Source organism: Nomascus leucogenys, chromosome 22a (genome assembly GCF_006542625.1).
Source record: "Nomascus leucogenys isolate Asia chromosome 22a, Asia_NLE_v1, whole genome shotgun sequence".
In the NCBI taxonomy this organism is placed as follows: Eukaryota; Metazoa; Chordata; class Mammalia; order Primates; family Hylobatidae; genus Nomascus; species Nomascus leucogenys.
The window spans coordinates 136,983,668-137,005,382 of record NC_044402.1 but is presented as its reverse complement, the minus strand read 5'-3'; the positions used below and the strand labels follow the sequence as shown (position 1 = coordinate 137,005,382).

Genomic DNA, 21,715 nt, shown 5'->3' with positions numbered 1-21,715 from the left:
GCTAGAGGCATGATAGATTTCAATACTGCGACATAACCGGACAGCACGTGGGTTAAGCACTAGGCAATATAAAAGTGAATCATGCAGATAACAAAACCAAAAAAGGCTTAGAAGAGGGTTAGGAACATTTATGTGGCCCTATGCAGGTTTCAAAGCACTTCACTCATTCTTCTATCCATTCACTCAACTGCATTGATTCGCATATATGCTCTCTTTTAAACTCTACAACAATCCTTTAATGAAGGTGGAGAAGTAATTTTGAGGGTGAGGAAACTGAGAAGAAATATTTCTAACGCCATGGAGCTAATAAGAAGCAGAACTGAATCTATCACCCTGGTCTCATGCAGTCCTGTCCACAGCTCTGTCCTGCTAACCGTGTTCTTTCTGGAGCTTTTTAGGCAAAATACTTTAAATCTTAAATTACAATTTAAAGCCTCCCAAGGGTACTTAAAATGTCTACTAATGTTTAATTTGTGTGTTCCTATTTCAGGAGTACATCTTTTATGTAAGTGGCAAATGCCCCAAATTCCTGTAGTTGAAACATAATTGGGCACAGTGGAGATGCTGGCGTGAATCCACATTGCATGATTGTCTGTGCTGCCCTGGCCTGTTAGGGTTCTGCTGAGTTGAGGGGCAGGAAATGGAGAAGCCATGGCTCTAAGGACTCAGATGCTTTTCCCCAGGTGCTCTTTGTACCCTCAGTGAACTCCCCGGGCAGTGAATGGCATCCAGAAGACTTGTGTCTTAATGGTTGGCTTTATCCTAGGCCAGGGTCTCTGCACCTCCACTCAGTTGACATTTGGGACTCAGTAATTGTGTTAGTCTGTTTTCACACTGCTGATAGAGACATACCCGAGACTGGGTAATTTATAAAGAAAAAGAGGTTTCATGAACTCACAGCTCCACGTGTCAGGGGAGGCCTCACAATCATGGTGGAAGGTGAAAGGCAAGTCTTACATGGCGGCAGGCAAGACAGAAGGAGAGCCAAGGGAAAAGGGAAACCCCGTATAAAACCATCAGATCTCATGAGACTTATTCACTACCACAAGAACAGTATGGGGGAAACTGCCCCCATGATTGGGAGGAGGCTCCAAGAAACGCCATCAAGAAAGCCAAAGCTGCTTTTCTCCCACCTGTCTCAAGTTATCTCACACCAGGTCCCTCCCACAACATGTGGGAATTATGGGAGCTAGAGTTCAAGATAAGATTTGGGTGGGGGCACAGCCAAGCCATATCAGTAATTCTCTGTTTGGGGGCTGTCCTGTGCACCACTGGCTGTTCAGCAGCATTCTTGGCCTTGACTCACAAGATGATATTAGCATTCCCCACCCCAAGTTGGGACAACTAAAGATATCTCTGGACATTGGCAAATGTCTCCTGGGGGTGCAAATTGTCCCCAGTTAGAATGAGTTTGAGATAGATGTGCCTCATCTTTTCACGCACCACTCACAGGCAGGTATTCTCTTGCCCGATTTCTCTGAAATGCATTGTTTCTTCTCAAGAAAAATGCAAATTATGCCCAGAGAATGTGGTCAGAATGGCTGTTGTTCTCTGAGCATGTACTGTGTGTGCCCCAAGCACCGTGACATGCATTTTGCAGAGATTGTGCGATCTGATCATCACGATTGCCCTATGAATCAAGTACTATCACCATCCAACATTATAAACAAGGAAGCTAAGTTTAGCAAAGCTAAAACCTGGCCCACATGCCCCGGGATAGTAAACAGTGATGGCTCTTTGGGCTACACACTTGGCAGAGGCCTGAGACTTTGAGAAGGTGGGTCTTGACCCTGTGGCCCAGGCTCTCGCTAGGATGGTCCTAAACATGCACATGGAAACTGTGTCCAGGAGTGTGTGTTGGTCACACAGATGGTAGCAAGTCCAGGTGTATGCACAGGTCTGTGTGAGCGTCAGAGACTGCATGAGGTGAGCAAACTCTGCTACTCTGCCAGAAGAGTTTATGGAAGAGTCAGGCCGTCCTCAGCCATCCTCAGGGCAAACGCACCACCATAAATCTCAACTGCATACGAGTGATTTAATGTCCTATCAAACCTCATTCAAACTAATCTTGTTCTATATCAAATGTCATTGATATCGAGACTGTGGGATCTTAGCAGGCCCTGCATAAAGGCAAACCACCAGGGAGCTTTTCTTGGGAAATCCAAGACTGAGAAATAGGAAGCGGGAAATGTTCTATAGCAGTGGGTCGATCTTTTAAAGCATTTAGCCCACCTGAAACCACTGCCCCGAAGGACTAAAATCTCAGTGGCATAGACCCATGCAGAGGTATCCCTGGCACTTAGGGGCAAAAGCTCATACCTCCAGGAGGAAGCTCTGGGAACTTTCTCTGCTGTCTTCCTCAGCCATCCATCCCAACAGTGCAGATCCACAGCACCTCACGTTTCCCCAGAGTTCTGAGATACCTGTGCTTACCTAAATGTGATGTCTCCCAGATCCATTATGTATATATAGCCAATATCCTCAGAGTAGAAGCCCAGTAAGGCAGAATTTCCACATTCCTAATAAAATAGACCATACCCCGGAGCTGCTGCCTCCTGGAGAGGCCCCAGGAAGCATCCGGCTACAGAAGATTTAAAATGTATTGTTGTTCTGCCCGGATCTGACCACAGATATCAGTGGGGTCCCATCCCAGGTTGCTGCAAGACTCTTGGAAGGACCAAAAGCCATCAGCCAGCAAATAGATTGTATTCCCTTGTGCTCAGATGATTTTCCATCTGGCCTTTTCAGCGGCATTATTTTTCTTCTTCACTTGCGGGGAACCCGGGGTACAGTCAAGGTCAGCAGCTCATACATTGAACCAGATGGAAAGCATTTAACACTGACTCACTGATGACGGGCTGCCATCCGGGCTGCTGGGGGTGGCCTTCCGCTGCCCACCGCCCGCCATGCCTTGGGCATTTCAACCCTGAAACAGGAGCAGAGTATTAGACCCCGGATGGGAGGAGGCTCCAGGAAGCGCCATCAAGAAAGCCAAAGCTGCTTTTCTCCCAACTCTGAGGTCCACCCTGTGCCTGGGGCTCCAGACATCCTTCCTGGGGTCCAAGGTCATGGCGCTAACAGTTTTCTTACCACATCAGGAGGCAAGTGTCTTGGAAGATCTGTCCAGAGAAAAGTACGCCAAAGAATGACCCTCCAATGGCAGCACTGCAGGCCCTCTAGTCCCTGGATTTGAGGAGAGCCAGGGGTCTCCTGTCCATCCCTCCTCCCTTCAAGGCTCACCCCATATCCAAATACAGCTCACGATTCTCTCTGCCTCCTCTGCACCACAGTCATAGGGTGGGGCTGAATTTTTTTTTTTTTTTTCAGTATTAACTCCCCTCCCCTCAGGACACTCTGTGCCCCTTGACCCAGCCTCTGTTATCCCACCTGGCTCCAGGGAAGGACCCTGCAGTGGAAATCAAAGGAAAGAGATTTTGAGCCCAGATAACTAGGAATAAACCAGCAAGCCTTCCAGCCCCAGGCAGGACAAAGAAGGGGATTTCTAGAAGGAACAGAAAGAACATAGTCACTGGAGCATTCCCGAGAGGGAGCCTGCCCCTGCAGACAGCAGACCCCAGGGACGTCGGAGGGTCTGGGACAGCAGGCCATGGTGCCCTGGGCCCTGTAGGAGATGGAAAATCCCCCCAAAGCAAAAGGTGCCACCTGGTGAGTCCGGGTCCAGTTCAGTGTCACCCTCCCTCCCTGCCCCCTCCACTGCAGTGTGGGAGGAGGCAGCTGGGACAGCCCCCAGGCTGCAGAGCAGCAGAAAAACAGAAAAGGGCCAGCGAGGCAAAAGCAGCAGCAAGAGCCACATGAACAGGGGTGGCAGAGGAGCCCTGCAGAAGGACCGACAGGTCCTCTCAGACATCCACGTAGACAGACAAGCCTGAAAGACCCTCACCCACCCCAGCACTGTTAGCTCCCGGGAACCTACTGAAATTCTAGTGTAAGCAGGTGGGAGAGACCGCTGGATGGACTGCGATGGCAATTCAGCATGGCAATTCAGCATAGCAATTCAGTTGAATGCCTCTTACTGTTCCATCTATTACAAGGCTGAGCATGCGGATTGCAATTGATGCCCCCCTCCCCCTCCCCATTTTGAATTTACTACTGGAAAAGTGTATTTCTGCCTGAACTTGACCCCTAGAAGGCTCACAGCAAACATGCAAGCCATTTTTATTGTCAAGGAACACATATTTGGGTTGAGAACTTTCCCGATTCCATGTTGCCATCCTACCTACTCTTATTTTCCCTTCTTCTTGGTATCTTTGCCTCTTTGTGTGCTGTTATCCCACTATCTACATTATTATCGGACCAGAATCCCACTGAAGACCAGGTGTATATGCACCTGAGGATGTACATGTGTATCAAGAACATATTTCCAGTAAGTTACAGCCCTAGTTTCAAAACTCTAAGCTGTGAAGCCCTTTGCAGGAAATAGGAGCCCTCTGCAGTGGACTCGGTCTATGGGCCCCTGGGCACTGCAGGGCTGCCCATTGTGGGTCTGTGGGGCAAGGACTTGCACAGGGTGCTTTCCAACCTAGCAGCAGCCCCCAAGCCCACAGGTCAGGCGAGCATCTGGGTCTGCCTTTGTGTTGGCAAACAGCTCTCTGTGCAGAAAGGTCTTGGCAGAGGTAGAGGTGGAGGTGGTGAGGGCAGTGCTGGGAGCCCAGCCCCTCTCTGAGCCCCTGCCCAGCTGACTCGTCTGTTGAAGTATCCGCCATTCTTGTGGCTCCAGGTAGAGTTAGAGAGGGCACAGCAGGAACTGGCCATTCTGAGAGCACTCTTTCCAACCACTAGTACGGACATGCGCAAGCTGGGGATTTGCTCATTGTGTGGCCTCAAGAGGGTAGCTGATTGGCACGGTTTAAATGAAAACTCTGAACAGGAAATATTGCCCCTGGAGGTGTTTACCTTAGCAGATGAGATTTAAGGGGCTGTGCCACAGGCTCTGGAAGCACACAGGTGGTAGAGATAAGGACACCAGTCCCGCACCCTGAAACTCTCCTGTCTGGACGGGCAGTTCAGACAGGCTCTGAATAGAGACGGCTCTGGCCAGCAGGAAGTAGAAGCAAGTGGCACCTTCTCTGTACCAGCCTTCTCTCCTAGCTGGACCCTAGCAATCATCCCCCACACCGAAAACTTTATTGCCTGAAAATTTAAAAAAAAACCATGCAGCGTGCTCAAATGTTTTTTCTTTTTATATCATTTCCAACAAGTTAACCTGGTAGTTTTTGCTTTACAGTAGCACTCTTTTTCTAAGCATGTTCATTCAGTTGGTCTGTGTATGCCGTATATATCCATGTATTATTATCACGCGTGCTACTCAAGTGCCAAAACACACTTTTAAAACTGAGACGTGATGCATTTTTAGGAAACAAAAATCTTTATTAAAAAAAATAACTTACAAATTGAGAGAACTCTCTGAAATGCAACTGTTCGTTGTGTGCACAGATTTGCAGTCCAGAACAGTTTTTTGTTTTTTTTAAGTGTAACTTTACAATACTATTAATGTCACAAACTGCATTACAAAGCAGTTTTCGTTCCATATCCCGTGCCGGTACAAAACACCACACAGATATAAAACTATGGTAAATAAAACATTTCAGCCAAGACCGGCATATATTTATATATTTATATATATTTATATATATAAAATTTCAAAACAGCTAACAATTAGTGTCATCCTTAGTCAAAACTGAAGTCATGCTAACCTTAAAACTACAACACTCCGAATATATGTCAGCACTATGCCTCCCAAACAATATTTAAAATATATTTAACTTTCAAATACATTTATAAGGTACATCAATAGTGAGAAAATAAAGTCTTAAAATTTAAATACAAATCACCATATAAAAAATTCAGGAAACACAGAAAATCCTATCTTACAGAAGTCCAGGCAAGCCCATCCTCGGCTGGCTCCGACGCACAGCACTGCTGTGCGACACAGCTCTGCCTGTTGCAAAACTGTCAGCACGCACAGCCAGACGACAGCCGCGTCGTCAAGAGAAAGAGAGAATGGATGCAGGGGGCACGTGCTCCCCCGTTCACGCTACTCAAGCATCAAGACCAGAAGCTACTTTGCTTTGCTCTAGAAAACCATAGGGCCTATCACCCTGTTCAAAGACAAGTAAACGCGTCCCAGAGCCTCTCCAGGGCAGATCACTTGGTGCTCTGCTCCAAGGCAGAGTACTCCGTTTCTGAGACTCTGGAGGCGTCGATGAGCTTGGTGAGCCCTGTTTTGGCCGAGTACTTGAAGATGAAGGCCTTCATCAGCTCGTACCTGTAGTTGCGATTGATGAAGCTGTAGAGGACGGGGTTGACGCAGCAGTGCACCAGCGACAGGCACTGTGTGACGTGCAGGGCCGTGAAGAGGGCGTGCTCCAGCCGGCAGGTGAAAGGGATGTAGTGCAGGATGGAGAAGATGTCCAGCAGCACCGCCACGTGGTAGGGCAGCCAGCAGACGAGGAAGACCACCACGTAGGAGAAGATGATCTTCCGGCTGCTGTGCTTCTCCTGGTCACCGGACGCCGAGATGGCTCTGGCCAGCAGGAAGTAGAAGACAGCGATGACGGAGAAGGGAATGGCGAAGCCCAAAATCACAGAGACCAGCTCCATGCCGATCAGCCACTCCTTGACGCTGTGCTCGGGGTAGAAGGACCGGCAGTAGGTCTCGTTGTTGGACGCAGACGTGACGGTCTTCAGGTAGTAGGTGTCGGGCAGGGACACGCAGAAGGCGAGCAGCCACACCAGGATGCAGACGACACGGCGTACCATCTTCTTTCTGCTGCTCGAGGTGTTGGTGAAGTAGGTGATGGAGAGGTAGCGGTCCACGCTCATACATGTGAGGAAGAAAATGCTGCCGAAGAGGTTGATGGAGAAGATGAGGTGTGTGACTTTGCACGTGAGCTCGCCCATGGGCCACTGGTTGTGCTGCACGAGGCTGACCACCCAGACCGGGATGGTGAGGACAACCCACAGGTCGGCGATGGCCAGGTTCAAGATGTAGCAGTGCGTGTCATAGCCTGTGGTCTTGGCCTGGATATTCACCCAGACCACCACGGAGTTGGCAATCATGCCGATGACGAAGATGAAAATGTAAATGAAGGAGAGCGTGTAGAGCAGGACGCTTTTGTTGGGCATGTTGGGGCACATCACCGTGTCCACCACGATGCAGTCACTGCTGTTGCAGGGCCAGCTGATGTCCGAGAAGTTCCCTGGCTCTGAGTAGTCGAAGAGATGCAGATCCATCGTTCTGAGGGGGGCAATCAAATGACCTATGAGAAAACCAAGCAAACGAAAAAGATGGAAGAGAAAAGTCACTCCATTAGGAAAAACTCAAGTTTCGGCAAAATGTTTTCCCAAGGCCCTGATAGGCTCAGCTGTTTGGGTTTAGCTCTGTAATGTCTTTGCAAAGAAGGGAGAAAAAAAAATCCATAATAAAACTCTCCAAAACAAAATAAATCATACTCTGAATCTAAATCCATGTGGTGCTCCAAGACACAAACTGTGTTTGCTTTCTCCATCTTTTCATGGCTGCGCTCTCAAGACACCGCCAGCCTGGCTGTGCCCAGGGTGTGAAATCAACACAGTACAGGGGCCAAAGAAACGTCAGGCAGCTGAGCCCCGGCCACCGTGATGCTGATGGCCTGCTCACTCTCAGCAGGGAGCAGTGGAACCATTTTATCTACGTCCCCAAAGAATGGCAGGGTTGTCCTCTCCTGGCACTGCTGTATTACAAGTGTCCTGCTTTGGTGTCTTAATGAAAGCATTTCAAATCCTCCTCCAAATTTGCATTTAAAATGTGACTCAGCACTTTTTACTTTTCTGCTAAATTCACATGTAAACCTGGGTCTCAGGTGGCCCCAGTGTGCAGTCATAAAGCCTCTGGAAACGCAGTGAGCCTACGCAGGGTGCCCCACAGCTTAACTGCGCCCCAAACCTGAAGACTCTGGGTTGGCTGTGTGGTTTTCAATGAAGAGCAACCAACCAGCTGTCTCAAACTCTGGGTCAGCACCTGTTTTTCCATTCCTTTATTTGTTCAACTGCTTCAAGAGCAAAGTGTGCCAAGACTCAAAGCACAAAAATCACCACCTGCTGCATTTCAGGAGGGCTGACGACTTTCCCAACTGTTTTCCCTGCCGACCTGAGGTGAGACCAACACTCCATCACCATTTCACTCCCAGCCAGAATTCAGCCACGGGGTACCATTGTTATCTGGCACTGATTTCTCCAGATAGACTGACAGGGGCTGTCTTCTACTGTCAGTCCGCCCATGGGAAGGCCCTGAAATCCCTCCAGGCCATGGTCCTGGGTCAGCAATTAGCCCTGCCTGAACCCCACTGTGAAATGAAAACCTCAGCCCAAGGATGCACTGTTGACAGTGACATAGTCAGGTGGTTGCCCTTCCCCCTCACCTGTCCCAGGTAATGACCGGCCTAGAGTCAAGTCATTATTTACCAAGTTCCTTTAAAGTGGATTCCAGGTTACATATGAGAATTTCCTGGAGGATCTGGGACAAGGGTCAGGGAATCAGTGTCCAGGTGGCTACGCTAGCGGTATGCAAAGCCACAGCTGGGAAGCCGCCCACTCCGAGATCAGACATTCCTGGGTCGGAATTCTGGCTCCTCTATTCATTAGCATTTACCTTGAGAGTTAATCTGTCTGCATCTGCCTCCCCAGGACAGCAGCACCTATCTCACAGACACCCTAAGAAGAAAGAAGAAAGGACCTAATTGAGAGCTTGACCCTAGCCGATGCGCAATAAAACGTCACCCCCTTCTCCCTCCCTGGCCAGGAAGAAAGAACCCTGGGGATTCTCCCACCTAAGGGGAGCGGTTTTCCCCTTCAGCAAAAAGCAGAACCTTGTTTAATTCTATTCCCCTGGAAAACTGGCTCTTACTGGCTGAGTAATAAATACCCTCAGTGGAGGGAGACTCACAAGCTCACACAGAGACTGGGTTGTTTGATGGGCTTCTCCTTTGGGACAACATGAACAGAATCCCTGAAAAGTGAGAAATTTCGCGGCCTCGGCTCCACAGCCTCAACATTCACAGCAGAGGACCTCGCTTGAACTCCTCTTAGCAGAGACTGTTGCAGGCTTCTGGGCACTTCCCTCTGTGGGATGTAAATGACTGTGGGGTCCCCTCCTGGTGACCTAACCTGACTCAGTGTCCTCCACAGCCGACAGAAAGGGCTGGGCCTCCCATAACAGCCGCATCCCCTCCCCACTCTGAAAGCTCTCCATGGAGGGAACCACGCTGGTCCTGCAGCGGGAGGCCTGGCCGTCCTCAGAGTCACCCACTAGGAGGAATCAAGCCCTGTGACCATGGACTTATGACAAGCCCTGATGCCCAAGCATGGGAGGGTGCCCATGGAGGTGAGCAAGGTCAAGGTCAGGACAGAAACTCAAAGCAGGAGGCTCGGCACACTTGTCCTAAGACGCAGCTCTAGAACTCCAAAAGGACGTAGGCCCAGCAGGGAGCTGAGGACACCCTGGCCTGCCCGACTGCCTCCAGGGCGGACAGCCAACCCCAGGCTGTGCCTTGAAGCTACTATCGCCACCTTCCCTTGGCCACCAAATGACCCGAGCTGACGTTCCACTCTTCACCTGTGATTCCAGGAGACAAGGATTTCACCTTTGCTCTCCCACATGGCTCTACTGCAACAACCCTTGTTCCTTTGTCCCATTTCCTTAAAACGAAACACATTTGCGTCATGGCTTGGTTTCCAAAACACTTTCACCCATAATCTCATCTGACCCCAGAGTCCCGGGGAGCAGAGGAGCTTGAATGGAGGACGGCCCCACCCACAGCTGGGCAGCAGCAGGGACAGCAGCTGGGTCCAGAGGGCAGCTCGGCCGGCGCCCAGCTTGGGCTCCCTGCTCTGTCCCCACTGGCACAGCCACACAGCAGAAGCTGCCATAAATCCTGGGGCTTGGGCCATTCACAGGGGCTAGAAAGAAATGACCCTCAGTCTTTGTTCGCCAGAACTTGGATCCCGAATCCGCCCCACCTCTCTCCCCCACCATGGTGACATTCCTCTGGCTCAGGTCTTACTCGCCCTCCAGTGTAGAGACATGTCAGATGCCAGGCGCCTGGCCACTGCTCAGCATGGACAGGCCCCAGCAGGAGGCAGGGTCACTCAGTGAGAAGACGCCTGGTTCCCACATCTCGAGTGTGTCCTTCCTTCCAGTTCCTCCACTCTTAGCACAAAACAGACACTCACCAGCTTTGAGCTACCAGCAGCCTTCAGTATTCTCAGAGCCCAGAGTGGGAATGAGAGGTGGAAAAGGGCTCAGGGACCCCCATACAGCCCTTGGCTTTCTACCTCTGCCTCTTTGGGTGAAGAAAATTTGATTTAGGGACCATTGGTCCTCTGAGTCAAAAATAGTATTTCTGAGATAGGCACTTCCCCGCTCAGCCGTCCTCGCCTCTGTCCTTGCTTCTCCCCTCCTGGGTGGCACAGTGGGAAACTTCCAACAAGGGCATGGCTGTTCCTGCCCAAGGGCTGAATGAGAGAGCAGAGGCTGGAGCTCCTCACTGCCCCACCAATCACCGGCCACCAATCATCAGTCACCGATCACCGATCCTCAATCATTAACCACCAGTCAGCCCAAGGAACAGCAGCCCACACTGGGACTGGCCAGGAAACAGAGCCAGAGGCCCACACCAGGATCGCCTGCTTTCCTCTTGGGGCCTGGACGGGGCTCTCCCTTCCCACCACCAAAGGCTCCAGTGGTCAGATAAAGGAAGGAAAGCACAGCGGAAAGGGAGATTAAGCAGACAGTGCAGTCATCAAGTCCTCTGCAAATTTAAATGGGAGCTAAAGAAAACAAAAAACAGAAAAACAAAAATGTCATACGATAGCTTAGCCTTTTGTCATTTTGGTATTTTTCATGCATTAGGTTTCAGAAACAAGAGCTGTCTCCAGAAAACAGATTATTATTTGACAAAGACAATCCCCTTATTCAAAAGAGGGAACTGCCATGTAACATGGAATGTGGTCTGCGACAAAGGCTCTGGCCGCCCCAGCCTGCCTGCAGGACGTTTAGGGTGGGCAGGGCCCACTTTCACTGAACACCATTCACTGATGGTGTGCCTCCGCTATTGGAGCAAAGAATCTTCCTAAATTACCTGCTTACATCTTAATAAGTGACACTCTCAGAATCCCCGATAGGAACAAAAGCTTCATAGGGCAAACTATGAAATGTGTAACCAGGGCCCCTGGTTCTCAAAGGCCTGGTGACAAAGCTCCCTGCAAAATCTGAACGTGGAGAGAGGGAGGGAGGCCTCTAATGAACCCCCAGAGGGCCCTGCACAGAAATCACAGGTCCCCTCAAGCAAAAGCAGGGGATTACCTCATCCCATACAGAAAAGACTGACTGCATTCCGCACAGATCTGGATGGGCCAGCCCTTGGGTCCTTGTATACATTCTTAATGCCTCTCAGCCTGTGCTGGGTCTGTTTACACTGGGAAGCTGGGACGGCGGATAGCCACGGGGCCTGAAGGAGACATCCACTTAGACCAGTCATCCTCTGCTGGAATCAACCAGCAATTCCATTCCCGCTTGAAGCCAGGGTCTAAGAAACATTTCTGGGTGTGAATCAAACCTGCCCACTGCCTGCATCTCTGTGGCCTCAGTGCCCACGCCGGGGCAGGCAGGGGAATGAGACCCACTTCTGACACTTAGGTTCTAAGGTTTCTGCATAAAAGATTCCAGGGGGAAGGAAGGGGAGGGGATGCAGAACAAAAGATGTTTCTTTCCTGTTCTATGATGATACAAATTCACACATTTCTCTCCTCAAAATATTCATGTGTCTCCAAATATACACAAGATGTTTTTTAAAGCAGTATTTATTTACGAGCAAACACTGGAGACAACATAAATGTCTTTCAACAGAGGCATGACTCAGTAAAGCCTGGTGTCTCCGCCATCTGGAATATAATACAGCTGTGAGAGGGAGGCCTCCCTTCATCCACAGGGAGAGTTACATGCTGTTCGGTGAAAGACAATGCGCAGACGCACGCACACACAGCACAACCCCAGCTATGCAGAAAGAAACACAAAAATTACATTTATGTATCTTTATATGTAAATATATGTGCACGAAGGCATAGAAAAAGACCTGCAGTAAGTATAAAACTTGGGGCTGGGAAGGTAGGAGGAGGGAACAGAAGGTGACTTGTAGTTTTTACTCAATAAACTTCTGTGTTATTTGAAATTTGACATCAAGAATTATGTAAATTTTCATAGAGGGAGGAATGGTCCCCAGAACAATCGAGGGTCATGTTGCATTTTCCTGGACCACAGAGACCCAAGGGAGAACGAAAAGCAGTGAACGTCAGCTGTCATTCCCTTTTTCCCAGTGCTTGCTCTGTTTTATCTCATTCATTCCTTCGTACAGGGGTCACCTTTTTAGCGGCCCTGTCGCACGTTGCAGTGACAGGGAGAGAACTTTCCCGTGGCCGGCGGTGGGCAAGCACCTGTCCAGCCCTCCATCCCTGCCAGCCTATGGCTTGCAAAGGGACTCCTCTGTCACTCACAGCCCAGATGGTACTGGGGCTCCTCTTGTCAATTGCGGGACTTTCCCGGAGATGCACCTCTCGTTTCTGGGATGTTTTATTCATCAACCAAGTATCCTTGACAACGATCGTGCTGCAGCAAGCAGCCTGGGGTATTTAGCTGCATCCAAATGGTCTCCCTGGGCTCACTCTGCAAGCTGAGGGTGAAGCCAGAATTAGAGGTACTCAGGTTTAGAGCCTCCATGGGTGATGGCTGAGTATGCAATCAGCACGTCCTCACGCTGATTAGTTCCTTCCAGAGAATGCCACATGTTCAGGCACCTGGCCAGTGTTCCTCCAAACTCCCTTCCATATGTTTGCAGTCTCCAACCACAGACTCTTCCCAGCTGATGCCCTCTGCCTTTCTGATTCTCCCATCCTGGCCCCATACTGCACATCTCTATTCTGGAATGTCTTTTGTACCATCACGTTGTTCAGGTTTCTTGCCCCTCCACCTCATTCCTACCAGGCCCCACACCCCCCAACAAGTCTTCTGTAACTTTATGTAGCTACAGCTATGCAGCTATACAGCTACAGCCGTACATAGTAGGTGCTCAATGAGCCAGCAGTTAATCATGCCCCACCAAGACCAGCGACCGTGGCCAGCAGCAGAGACGGGCGTCCAGGAGAGACTTTTCTGAAATCGTCACCGAGCTGGTGTTGACAGACTGAGCCTCTTATTCCAGGAGGCACTGCTCTGGGGCATGTGAGGACAACAAATCAGAAACATCTCCCCCCAACCCCCAAGACCCCACCGGCTAATTGGGAAGGCATGCAGGCCCAACACCCCCCAGGCATAAGCAAGGTGGTGCATGCCCCTTCAGCAGGAAAATGAGGGGTTTCCACTCTGGTGGCTTATGGGGGACTTCAAGGAGGTAGGTGTGATCAAGGATGTTCCAGGAAGGCACAGCCATGGGTAGAGTCACCCAGCCTGGCTGAGGCAAGGACTCTCCACAAAGAGCAGATGGAGGTAAGAGTTGGGCCTTAAAGGGTGGGGAAGGAATGTGGCCGGGGCTTGTCCATGCAGGAGCCAGGAAGGTCTAGAACAAGGCCACGGCTTTGGAGCAGAGGAGGCTTTGAGAATGGAGGTGATACGAACCCCACAGGCAGCTTTGCAGTGGGGTGCTCTGGTAGCTGGGTGCAGACCAGGCTGCTACACACACGTCACTCCTCTACAGTGGTACAGATAAGATAACTCAGGCCAGGCCTGGGGCCCCGGGACTGGCTCCGAGGAGGGGGGCCCTCAGGCCATCTGGGCCCTGCAGGACTTCCGCCTCCTTCACTGGCTTTCTGCAGTGTGAAACCTGTGTCCTACAAGGGAATTTCATGAAGAAACTGCTTCCAAAACTACCTGTGGCTCTTTAAAATTGTCACCATAAAATTATGCAATTCCCTGATCACTGTAATATCGAAGCCATAATGTTTTTTTTTTTTCAATTCCAAATTAGTCAATAAAAGCATCAAATATTCCCTGCAGGAAACCATCAAGACAAGAGCTGGGACAGTGGCCCTCACTGAGTGATGAGACAAGAGCTGGGACAGTGGCCCTCACTGTTTGCACACCTGGAAACTGAGGCCAGGCTGGGTGAAGAGACTGGGTTATGGTGGGCTTGTGGCTAAGAACAGAGTTCTCTTCCCCTTTCCAACGTCTCCAGGGACTCTCCAGCGGGAATCATGCTACAAAAGCAAACGCTCTGGTCTCTTTGAGCAGATAACACCTCTTCCACCAGGCCAACCCTGGCTTAGGCTGAGCCTGCAAGTTAGATCAGGAGAATCCACACTACCTCTGAAGAACCATTAGGCAGCTGCGCATCATTGAGTGGGGTGTGTGTGTGCATGTGTGTGTGTCTGTGTGTTTTTAACCAATGCTACATCGAATCTATGGGGAAACCAACCAAGTAACCTAGGGGAGCTTTGGCCCAGGCGGACTCTCTGTGACTATCTGCTAGGGCTGAAAGCAGAATGGGGAGCTGTCTGTCCCCTCTGCTGCCAGCAAATGGAAAACAGTCTTGACTACACATTCACTAGTGACCATGGGTGATCTTATTTTATGCAAGTACATACCTGCTTTGAATTACTTGAGAACTCAAAAAATAATAACTACAGAAAACTCTATACCCTGATTCAGATACAGTCCACCTCTGCCCAGGGTCCTTAGACATACTTCACATGAACACATGGGACATCCTCGTCCACTTTAAGGATTTGGTGGATCAAATAAATCCCACGTCCAGAAACCTGATCTGGTCTATTGTGCTCAGCTGCCCAACAGGGAAGCAAAGCTCTATCCACAAGAGCAGGTCCAGAGATTCCCACGTCACAAAGGCTGCCGTCTGGGCTGGCCCAGTGTAACCAGAGCCCTGATTCCCACCCAGCTTAGGACTAGGACAAGGCAGTGGGAGGTCAGCCAGGCTAGGAGAGCCTCCTCACCCCCGCCCTCAGCCAGACACAATGGGGTTCCCAGGAGGACTCTGTGCAAACTTAGGCTCTGCATATACAACTGAGGGAGGAGGTCTACATATCTGTTATAGCAGGAAAAGCAAAAGATTCTTACTATCTGGCTGACCCAGACTTCAAAACACAAAGTCCCCCACACTGCCCTGGGCTCGTTATCTGCCCCTTTGCCAACAGCGGTTCAAGGCCACCTGAGATAGTCTCGGCCCCCATCCACTTTTTCAGTGCCTGGAACAAAACACAGTCTGCTTCCAAAACTACCTGTGGCTCTTTAAAATTGTCACCATAAAATTATGCAATTCCCTGATCACTTTAATATCGAAGCAATAATGTTTTTTTTTTTTTCAATTCCAAATTAGTCAATAAAAGCATCAAATATTCTCTGCAGGAAACCATGAAGTATTCAAAATCAGGGCCACCCCCTGCACGCCTCCCTGTCCTGATCTGTCTATTTCTGGCTTGCTTGCTTTTATTTCAACTGAAAATACGTGTCCTGGAGCTTTGTCTTTTCCTTCCTGGACTTGAATAAACACTTGACATGACACAATCTTTAGTTTCTTTCTGAATTACACCTACACACATGCAATCCAATTGAAGGTGTTTTAATACTATTCTTGCTTCTAATAATAAAACTAAGTTATTTGATTGCCTGGTTTAAAGGTACAAATGCCTTCTGGCCCCAAATTCCCCTCATGTTCTACAAAATCACTGAGAAAAAATCTAAAGTTTTGCAGCGTTTGAGATCTTTTTCTTTCTCCTCAGTTACTCTTAAGGTTTATAAAGTGACTGCCCTTCAGCCTCAGGTTTGAGTAACTTCAACCAATTTCCCTCACGTCGACTTGAAAACAGGAGCTCTCTCCCTAAAATGATCACACAAAAAGCCACTGTTCCTGATTAAGTAGGGTTTTTTGTTTTGGGTTTTTTTTTTTTTTTTTTTCATTCAGAAAGCCTATACTTGGCCTGTTCTGGGCCTGATTAGAAATCATAATACCTTCTCAACGCTTCAACGACTTGCTGTTAATACAGGGAAAACACACCCCCAAAGTCCTGCGTGTGTCGCACAGGCATGCTGCCTTGGCGATGCTTTATGAACTTTTTTAAAATTACGACTGCAATGTCTGCCCCTTAAAAGAAAAAAGCTGATGGGCAGCAAACTACAGCCATTTCTCCATTTTCCTTTGCTTTCCCACCCCCATCCTGGGCAGCTTTCCCCCGCCCCCCAATCTCCTGGAGATTGTGGCACTAAGTTCTGCAGTTGTGTGCACATTCAAGTGTTTATGGCAGAGACTGGGGAAAAAAGAGCAAATTGTTTCCAAGCTAGAGCTCCCATGTGCAACTTTGCTTTAGAAAAAGGCTTTCCATCTGGGGAAAGTTCATATTCTGATGAAAGAAGGACGAGCAGTTTATCCACTTAAAATCTATGGAAAATTAAAAGCACAGAAACCAGCAGCCTCCACTTTCTTTGCTAGGCGTGCCTAGCTGATGTCCACATTTTTCCTGGAATAAATAAAGGGACACTAAAGGCAGCGTCTGCCTTTAAAAAAGAAAAGAACAAAGTTACCATGTTGAGACTTTGCAGACCGAAGTTTCAGGGGATGTCACTACACCAAATACATTCAAAGGGCTGTAAACCATTTAAGGAGGCTCTCTCCCACTTTTGAAACACTAAGTAATCCTGTTGTGAGCAAAAGGAAAGAAAGAGAGGAAGAGAGAAAGAGAGACAGCCAGTCTGACTTTTACAACTTCTCATTCTCCCTGGAAGTTACAAGTCTTGGCTAACCACCCATCCCTGACCTCACTCCAAAGTTCTCTCAGTCAGTCCTTGAATCTTTGCACATGCCAACAAAATTGAACAAAATCCACATTTTACCTGAAGAGTGTATTTAAATTGCAAAATAGTAGACTTGTGTGTGTGCTTCCCCCACCCACCCCCACAATTGAATTTGGACTTAACAGCTTCTAAGAGAACAATACTCAAATTAGATTAGCAAGCGTGCCATCAAGAGAAGAGAAGACCGGGCTGTATTTAACATTCACGTTTATAGCTTCCGGACTTACGAACTCTGGTAAATCCCCCAAAGTTCTGAATTCAAATACATCTTGGACTCACAAAGATTCTCAGCAGTTTTCTGCTCCATTTAAGGATGCGTCTTATATGAAGTGTTCATCGTTCTGGAATTACGTATTTACTGCCAATTTTATCTGTTTCCAAACTGATATACTAGAAGCAAAACAGGTAAACAGTGGGTGCCAAGCTAATCCCCATGCCAAATTGGTCAGGCAGAATGGATAGTCTGTGTTCTTGCAAAATTCCCCTGCTTACTGGAGCTTAAATAGCCACACAGCAAATAAACACCAGATTCCTAAATATGCATGGAAACTTCCTTCTGCAAGTGACTTAAGAAAACTGCCCTTTGCTTTCTGAAGCGAAAGGTGAAGCCCTCCGAATTAGCAAAAGCACTTTGCAATGCAGCTACGTGCAGCCTGGGTTTTCAGAAACCAGACCCGCAGACGCAAAAGCACCCATCTGAGCGATTTTAAAGAAGTCCTTTGAAAAAGACCACTTGGCTTAAGAGCAGAAGCCGTGCCTTCTTTCCGAGCACAGCTGCTGCCCGAGCACTGTTTCCTTACCTCCGGGCTGGCTGGGCTGGCTGTGCTCGCTCGCCTTCCTGGCTGTGCTGTGCGCTGGCTCCCTTAGTGCTGAGCGCTTTGCAACAACTGTGAGCTCTGCTGGCTGCAGACTTGCATTATATACACTGCAGAAAAGAGCCTCTAGCCTCTAGATGGCAGCTTTGTAACCCACATCTCTCTCTCCCCCGTGCCACCCCCATCCCACAGGCAGACACACACACACACACACACACACACACCACACACACCGCTCTTGTAAACCTCACTAGTCTGTTGTTTCCTGCACAAGCTTACTCTTGGGAAACCCCAGCCTTCTTTCATTTGCAAAATCTGATGAAGCCACAAAGTCTAAACCCCATGGGGGAAAACGTCAGCCGAAGAAAAACTGCAAAGAAACCCTAGTGCTTGGCAAAATCATCAAATATTTATCTGGTCTCAGGTATATCTTGAATAATCCCATTAACACCAAGAGTTCCTGTGAATGCCTCTTCGCTCCAGGGAGGACTTTGTTCCCAAGGCAAATTACTCTGAACTTCTGAACTTCGATGTTGATTTACTAAGCCTGGGTTTTCCTTGTTAATTCCTCCAAAACAGAAGTAACAGTTTTGGTATGACCAATGAATCGATACCACACCGTATATCCCCCAAGTGGGGAAAAGAGTCTTTATAATAGATTATACTTGAATACTTTTACTTGTAAAGGACGTTAGGTACAAAATCCTTGAGACTCTAATCAAGATAGTATTCTACAGTGTCTGCCCAGTGCCAGACACGCATTAGGAAGATAATAAATGCCTTTTGATAATGTCTTTCTCTGAGATGAGTCTGGCAAACACTTTACTACAATTATTGTAATCTACATTCTTATTTGGAAGCGTACTGCTAAAGCTCCCCCCATGGAGGAACTCAACCTAAAAATGTGATCCAGGTGATACTCATCTCTAATGCCCCATATACAAAAATCGCCCATAAGATAGGGACCCAAAGGCCACCCGCCAGCCCATCCCAGTGCAATGCTCTGGCTTTCGTATTGCTTTGTGATCTCCTGGAGTTCTTAAAGAGCGGCTCAAGTGGAGTGTGTGAAGTCATCAGCTGTATTCACGCCTTCTCCAGAGCTAAAACTTTTCGAGATTCTTTTTATACTTCTACTAAAAATAACAGCAGACGCTCGGTCCCAGCGCTGAATCTGGGGGACTGGGAGGTCAAAGTCTCACGTGGCTAGAAAGTCTCCGTGTGGAGAAAGCCCTTAACAAAAGAAATATTTTGTTTAGATAAAAGCTTCACATTTTTCTCCTGAACTGGCTGCCCAGCGGGAGGCGAGGCGCACACCTGCTCTCCGGGGGCCTCCGGAGGGGTCGCCCTGGGGCCGGCCTTTCCCAGCCCGAGCGCAGCGCCCCGCCACCGCCTCTGCAGGACAGCGCAATCACTCTTCGTGTCACATCGGCACCAAGCACATCTCCAGGCTCCCCAGAGACGCTGGAAAGGAAAACTGCGAGCGGCTGCGTCTACCCACACACCCAAGATCCAGGCGAGACCTCGACTCTCCACAGCATACATGTCCTGACTTTTTCTGTCCTGTTTCCTTCTTGTGGGGGACCCTGTGTCTGAGCCCGCTGGAAATGTACGGGGATCCCCTCTGGACTGCAGCTCGGTTTCCGCTTTCTGTGGCTGTAGTCGTGACTCCGGGGCCTGTCCTTCAGAGAAGGCGCTCCGCATTGCCGAGCCTGCGCGCCCGGTGGAAACACAGAGTGGGTGTGAATCCGTTCTGAGCTAAGTGTACTGTCGCTGGAAGAAAGGCCACATGGGCCGGGGACCCCGGACAGGATGCTAACGTGGAGGAAGGAAAACGCAACGCAGTTTTTTTTAAAAAGGAGAACCCACTTCGTGTGTCCGGGGCCCGCCCTCGCTCCGGGGCCAGAATCCACGAGGCCGCCTTGCAGCAGCCTGCGCCCTGCCCCGCCAGCCCCGGCCCCGCGCCCGCCCACGGCCTGCACCCAGCCCCGAACCCACACCCGGCCCCGCGCCCTGCCCCGCACCCACCCACGGCCGCACTCAGCCCCGCACCCACGCACTTCCCCACGCCCAGACTTGTTCCGCACTCACGCACGGCCGGGCACCCGGCCCAGGCGCCTGCGAGGATTCTGGCCCCGGGGTCACCGCCCTCGCCCTTCGACGTCCCCCACCCGTCCCCTAGTTCCGCCGGGCGGGGCTGCTGGAGGCTTCCAGACGGGGAGGGGCGGACCAAGCGCCAGCGGGGAATGGGGCGGGGTGGGTGGGGAACCCTGGCCAGGCTCGCACCCCAGGAGGAGGAGCTGGGTGCTTGGGGCCTGAACTTTGCTGTCTTCCTTGGGCCTCCCACCTTGTCCCAGAAAATAGACCTGGGGGAAAACGAGAGGGTAAGCAAGCAGGGCTTTTTGAGAAAAAGAGCTTCCATTGCCCTAGGACCTAAAAGTCTCTTTTCAAAGTTTTGAAGAGTGTCTCTGCTTTTGGTAGTTTGTGTTTTCAGTGTAAGGGCAGAACTCCACCTCCATCCTCTAGGGGTCCCGGCTGGGTCCGAGAATTAAATTGACATAAGATAGATGAATAGGAGGAAAGCATACTGCAAGTTTCAGGCGGCATGGGAGCCCTCATACAGAAATGCAGACCCGGCCGGGCGCGGTGGCTCGTGTAATCCCAGCACTTTGGGAGGCCGAGGCGGGCGGATCGCGAGGTCGGGAGTTCGAGACCAGCCAGGCCAACATGGTGAAACCCCATCTCTACTAAAAAATACAAAAAATTAGCTCAGCGCGGTGGTGCGCGTCTGTAATCCCAGCTACTCGGGAGGCAGGAGAATCGCTTGAACCCGGGAGGCGGAGGTTGTAGTGAGCCAGGATTGCGCCATTGCACTCCAGCCTGGGCGACAGAGTGAGACCAAGCCCCTTCTGCAGGGCAAGGGCCTAAAAGCAAAGACAGCCCCTCAACTCAAGGGAATTGGGTTCCTCTGTCCAGACAACCTGGCTTGGAACCCTGATATATACACATTGTAGGGGTGGGAAAAGTCTACCTCCCTCTTCTTAGGGTCCCAGCGGGGTCCAAGAATTTAATCCGCATAAGATAGATTAACAGGAGAAAAACTTAATACAAACTTCACGCAGCACAGGAGCCCTCATAAAGAAATGAAGACCCCAAAGAAGTAGCTAAAGTCAGTTAATTACGTAGTGGATTGGACAGAGAAGAGTTAGTTGTGAAGAAGCCACTAAATTATATGGAGAGGCTTAAAAGATAAGAGTTATTTTTAACAAGATCTGTACAGAACTCTCCCAGCTTCAACTTTGACTATAGAAAAATGTTGCATCATCTAGGGAGGGCATCTTTCACATAGGAATTTCACCCTCTGCTTTTAAGAAACAGCAGGAAGGTCAAAGTCATCTTGTTGCACCTGCTGTTTTTAAAGTGTTGAACTTAGTCAATACGTTGGAATCGCATATTTTAACCTCTTCAACACCATGTCTCCTCAGATAACAGCCTCTTTGAATGGTAGGTTCCTATCTTTATAATTATAATAGAACCTTATTCTAGCTGAGTGCTTGTCAGGATTAAATGAGAGGATGCACATGAGTGGTTTCTTGCAGGTACCTAGAATGGCTATTTCTCTTCCTCCTCTCTCCTCTGTCGCCAGCCAAATTCCAGTGGTAACATACAGTTTTAAAGGAATGCAACAGATATATATTCCAAGGCTTGACAACATTTTTGAACTCTCTGATGAAGTTTAGAAAGGTTTAATAGTCGGCTGGGTGCGGTGGCTTACGCCTGTAATCCCAGCACTTTGGGAGGCCAAGGCGGGTGGATCACGAGGTCAGGAGATTGAGACCATCCTGGCTAACACGGTGAAACCCCGTCTCTACTAAAAATACAAAAAAAATTAGCCGGGCGAGGTGGCAGGCGCCTGTAGTCCCAGCTACTCGGGAGGCTAAGGCAGGAGAATGGCGTGAACCCCGGGGGGTGGAGCCTGCAGTGAGCCAAGATCGCGCCACTGCACTCCAGCCTGGGCGACAGCGAGACTCCGTCTCAAAAAAAAAAAAAA

The 21,715-nt window shown here is 49.5% G+C and overlaps 2 protein-coding genes across 4 annotated transcripts; both read right to left on the bottom strand.

Moving 5' to 3' along the window:
- Positions 1 to 5,363: 5,363 nt before the first annotated feature.
- On the bottom strand, positions 5,364 to 19,810 carry ACKR3 (atypical chemokine receptor 3). Of its 3 annotated transcripts, none has more exons than XM_012507431.2 (2): positions 19,756 to 19,810; positions 5,364 to 7,280 (listed from the first exon to the last, which is right to left on the bottom strand). In XM_012507431.2, the coding sequence occupies exon 2, from the start codon at positions 7,252 to 7,254 to the stop codon at positions 6,166 to 6,168; it is 1,089 nt and encodes a 362-aa protein (XP_012362885.1). In that variant the 5' UTR covers positions 7,255 to 7,280; positions 19,756 to 19,810; the 3' UTR covers positions 5,364 to 6,165. The 3 variants fall into 3 exon arrangements, with proteins under 3 accessions (XP_012362885.1, XP_003277509.1, XP_030659402.1); XM_003277461.3 differs by lacking the exon at positions 19,756 to 19,810 and adding an exon at positions 17,653 to 17,771; XM_030803542.1 differs by lacking the exon at positions 19,756 to 19,810 and adding an exon at positions 8,651 to 8,693.
- Positions 18,327 to 19,789, bottom strand: LOC115832450. Its single transcript, XM_030803543.1, has one exon. It carries the CDS (start codon positions 19,366 to 19,368, stop codon positions 18,871 to 18,873), a length of 498 nt encoding a protein of 165 aa, XP_030659403.1. The 5' UTR covers positions 19,369 to 19,789; the 3' UTR covers positions 18,327 to 18,870.
- Positions 19,811 to 21,715: the final 1,905 nt, after the last annotated feature.

Bases quoted from the DNA above. Each gene is read 5' to 3' on its own strand.
- LOC115832450 (XM_030803543.1), bottom strand. From the start codon at position 19,368: ATGCGGAGCGCCTTCTCTGAAGGACAGGCCCCGGAGTCACGACTACAG.
- ACKR3 (XM_012507431.2), bottom strand. From the start codon at position 7,254: ATGGATCTGCATCTCTTCGACTACTCAGAGCCAGGGAACTTCTCGGAC.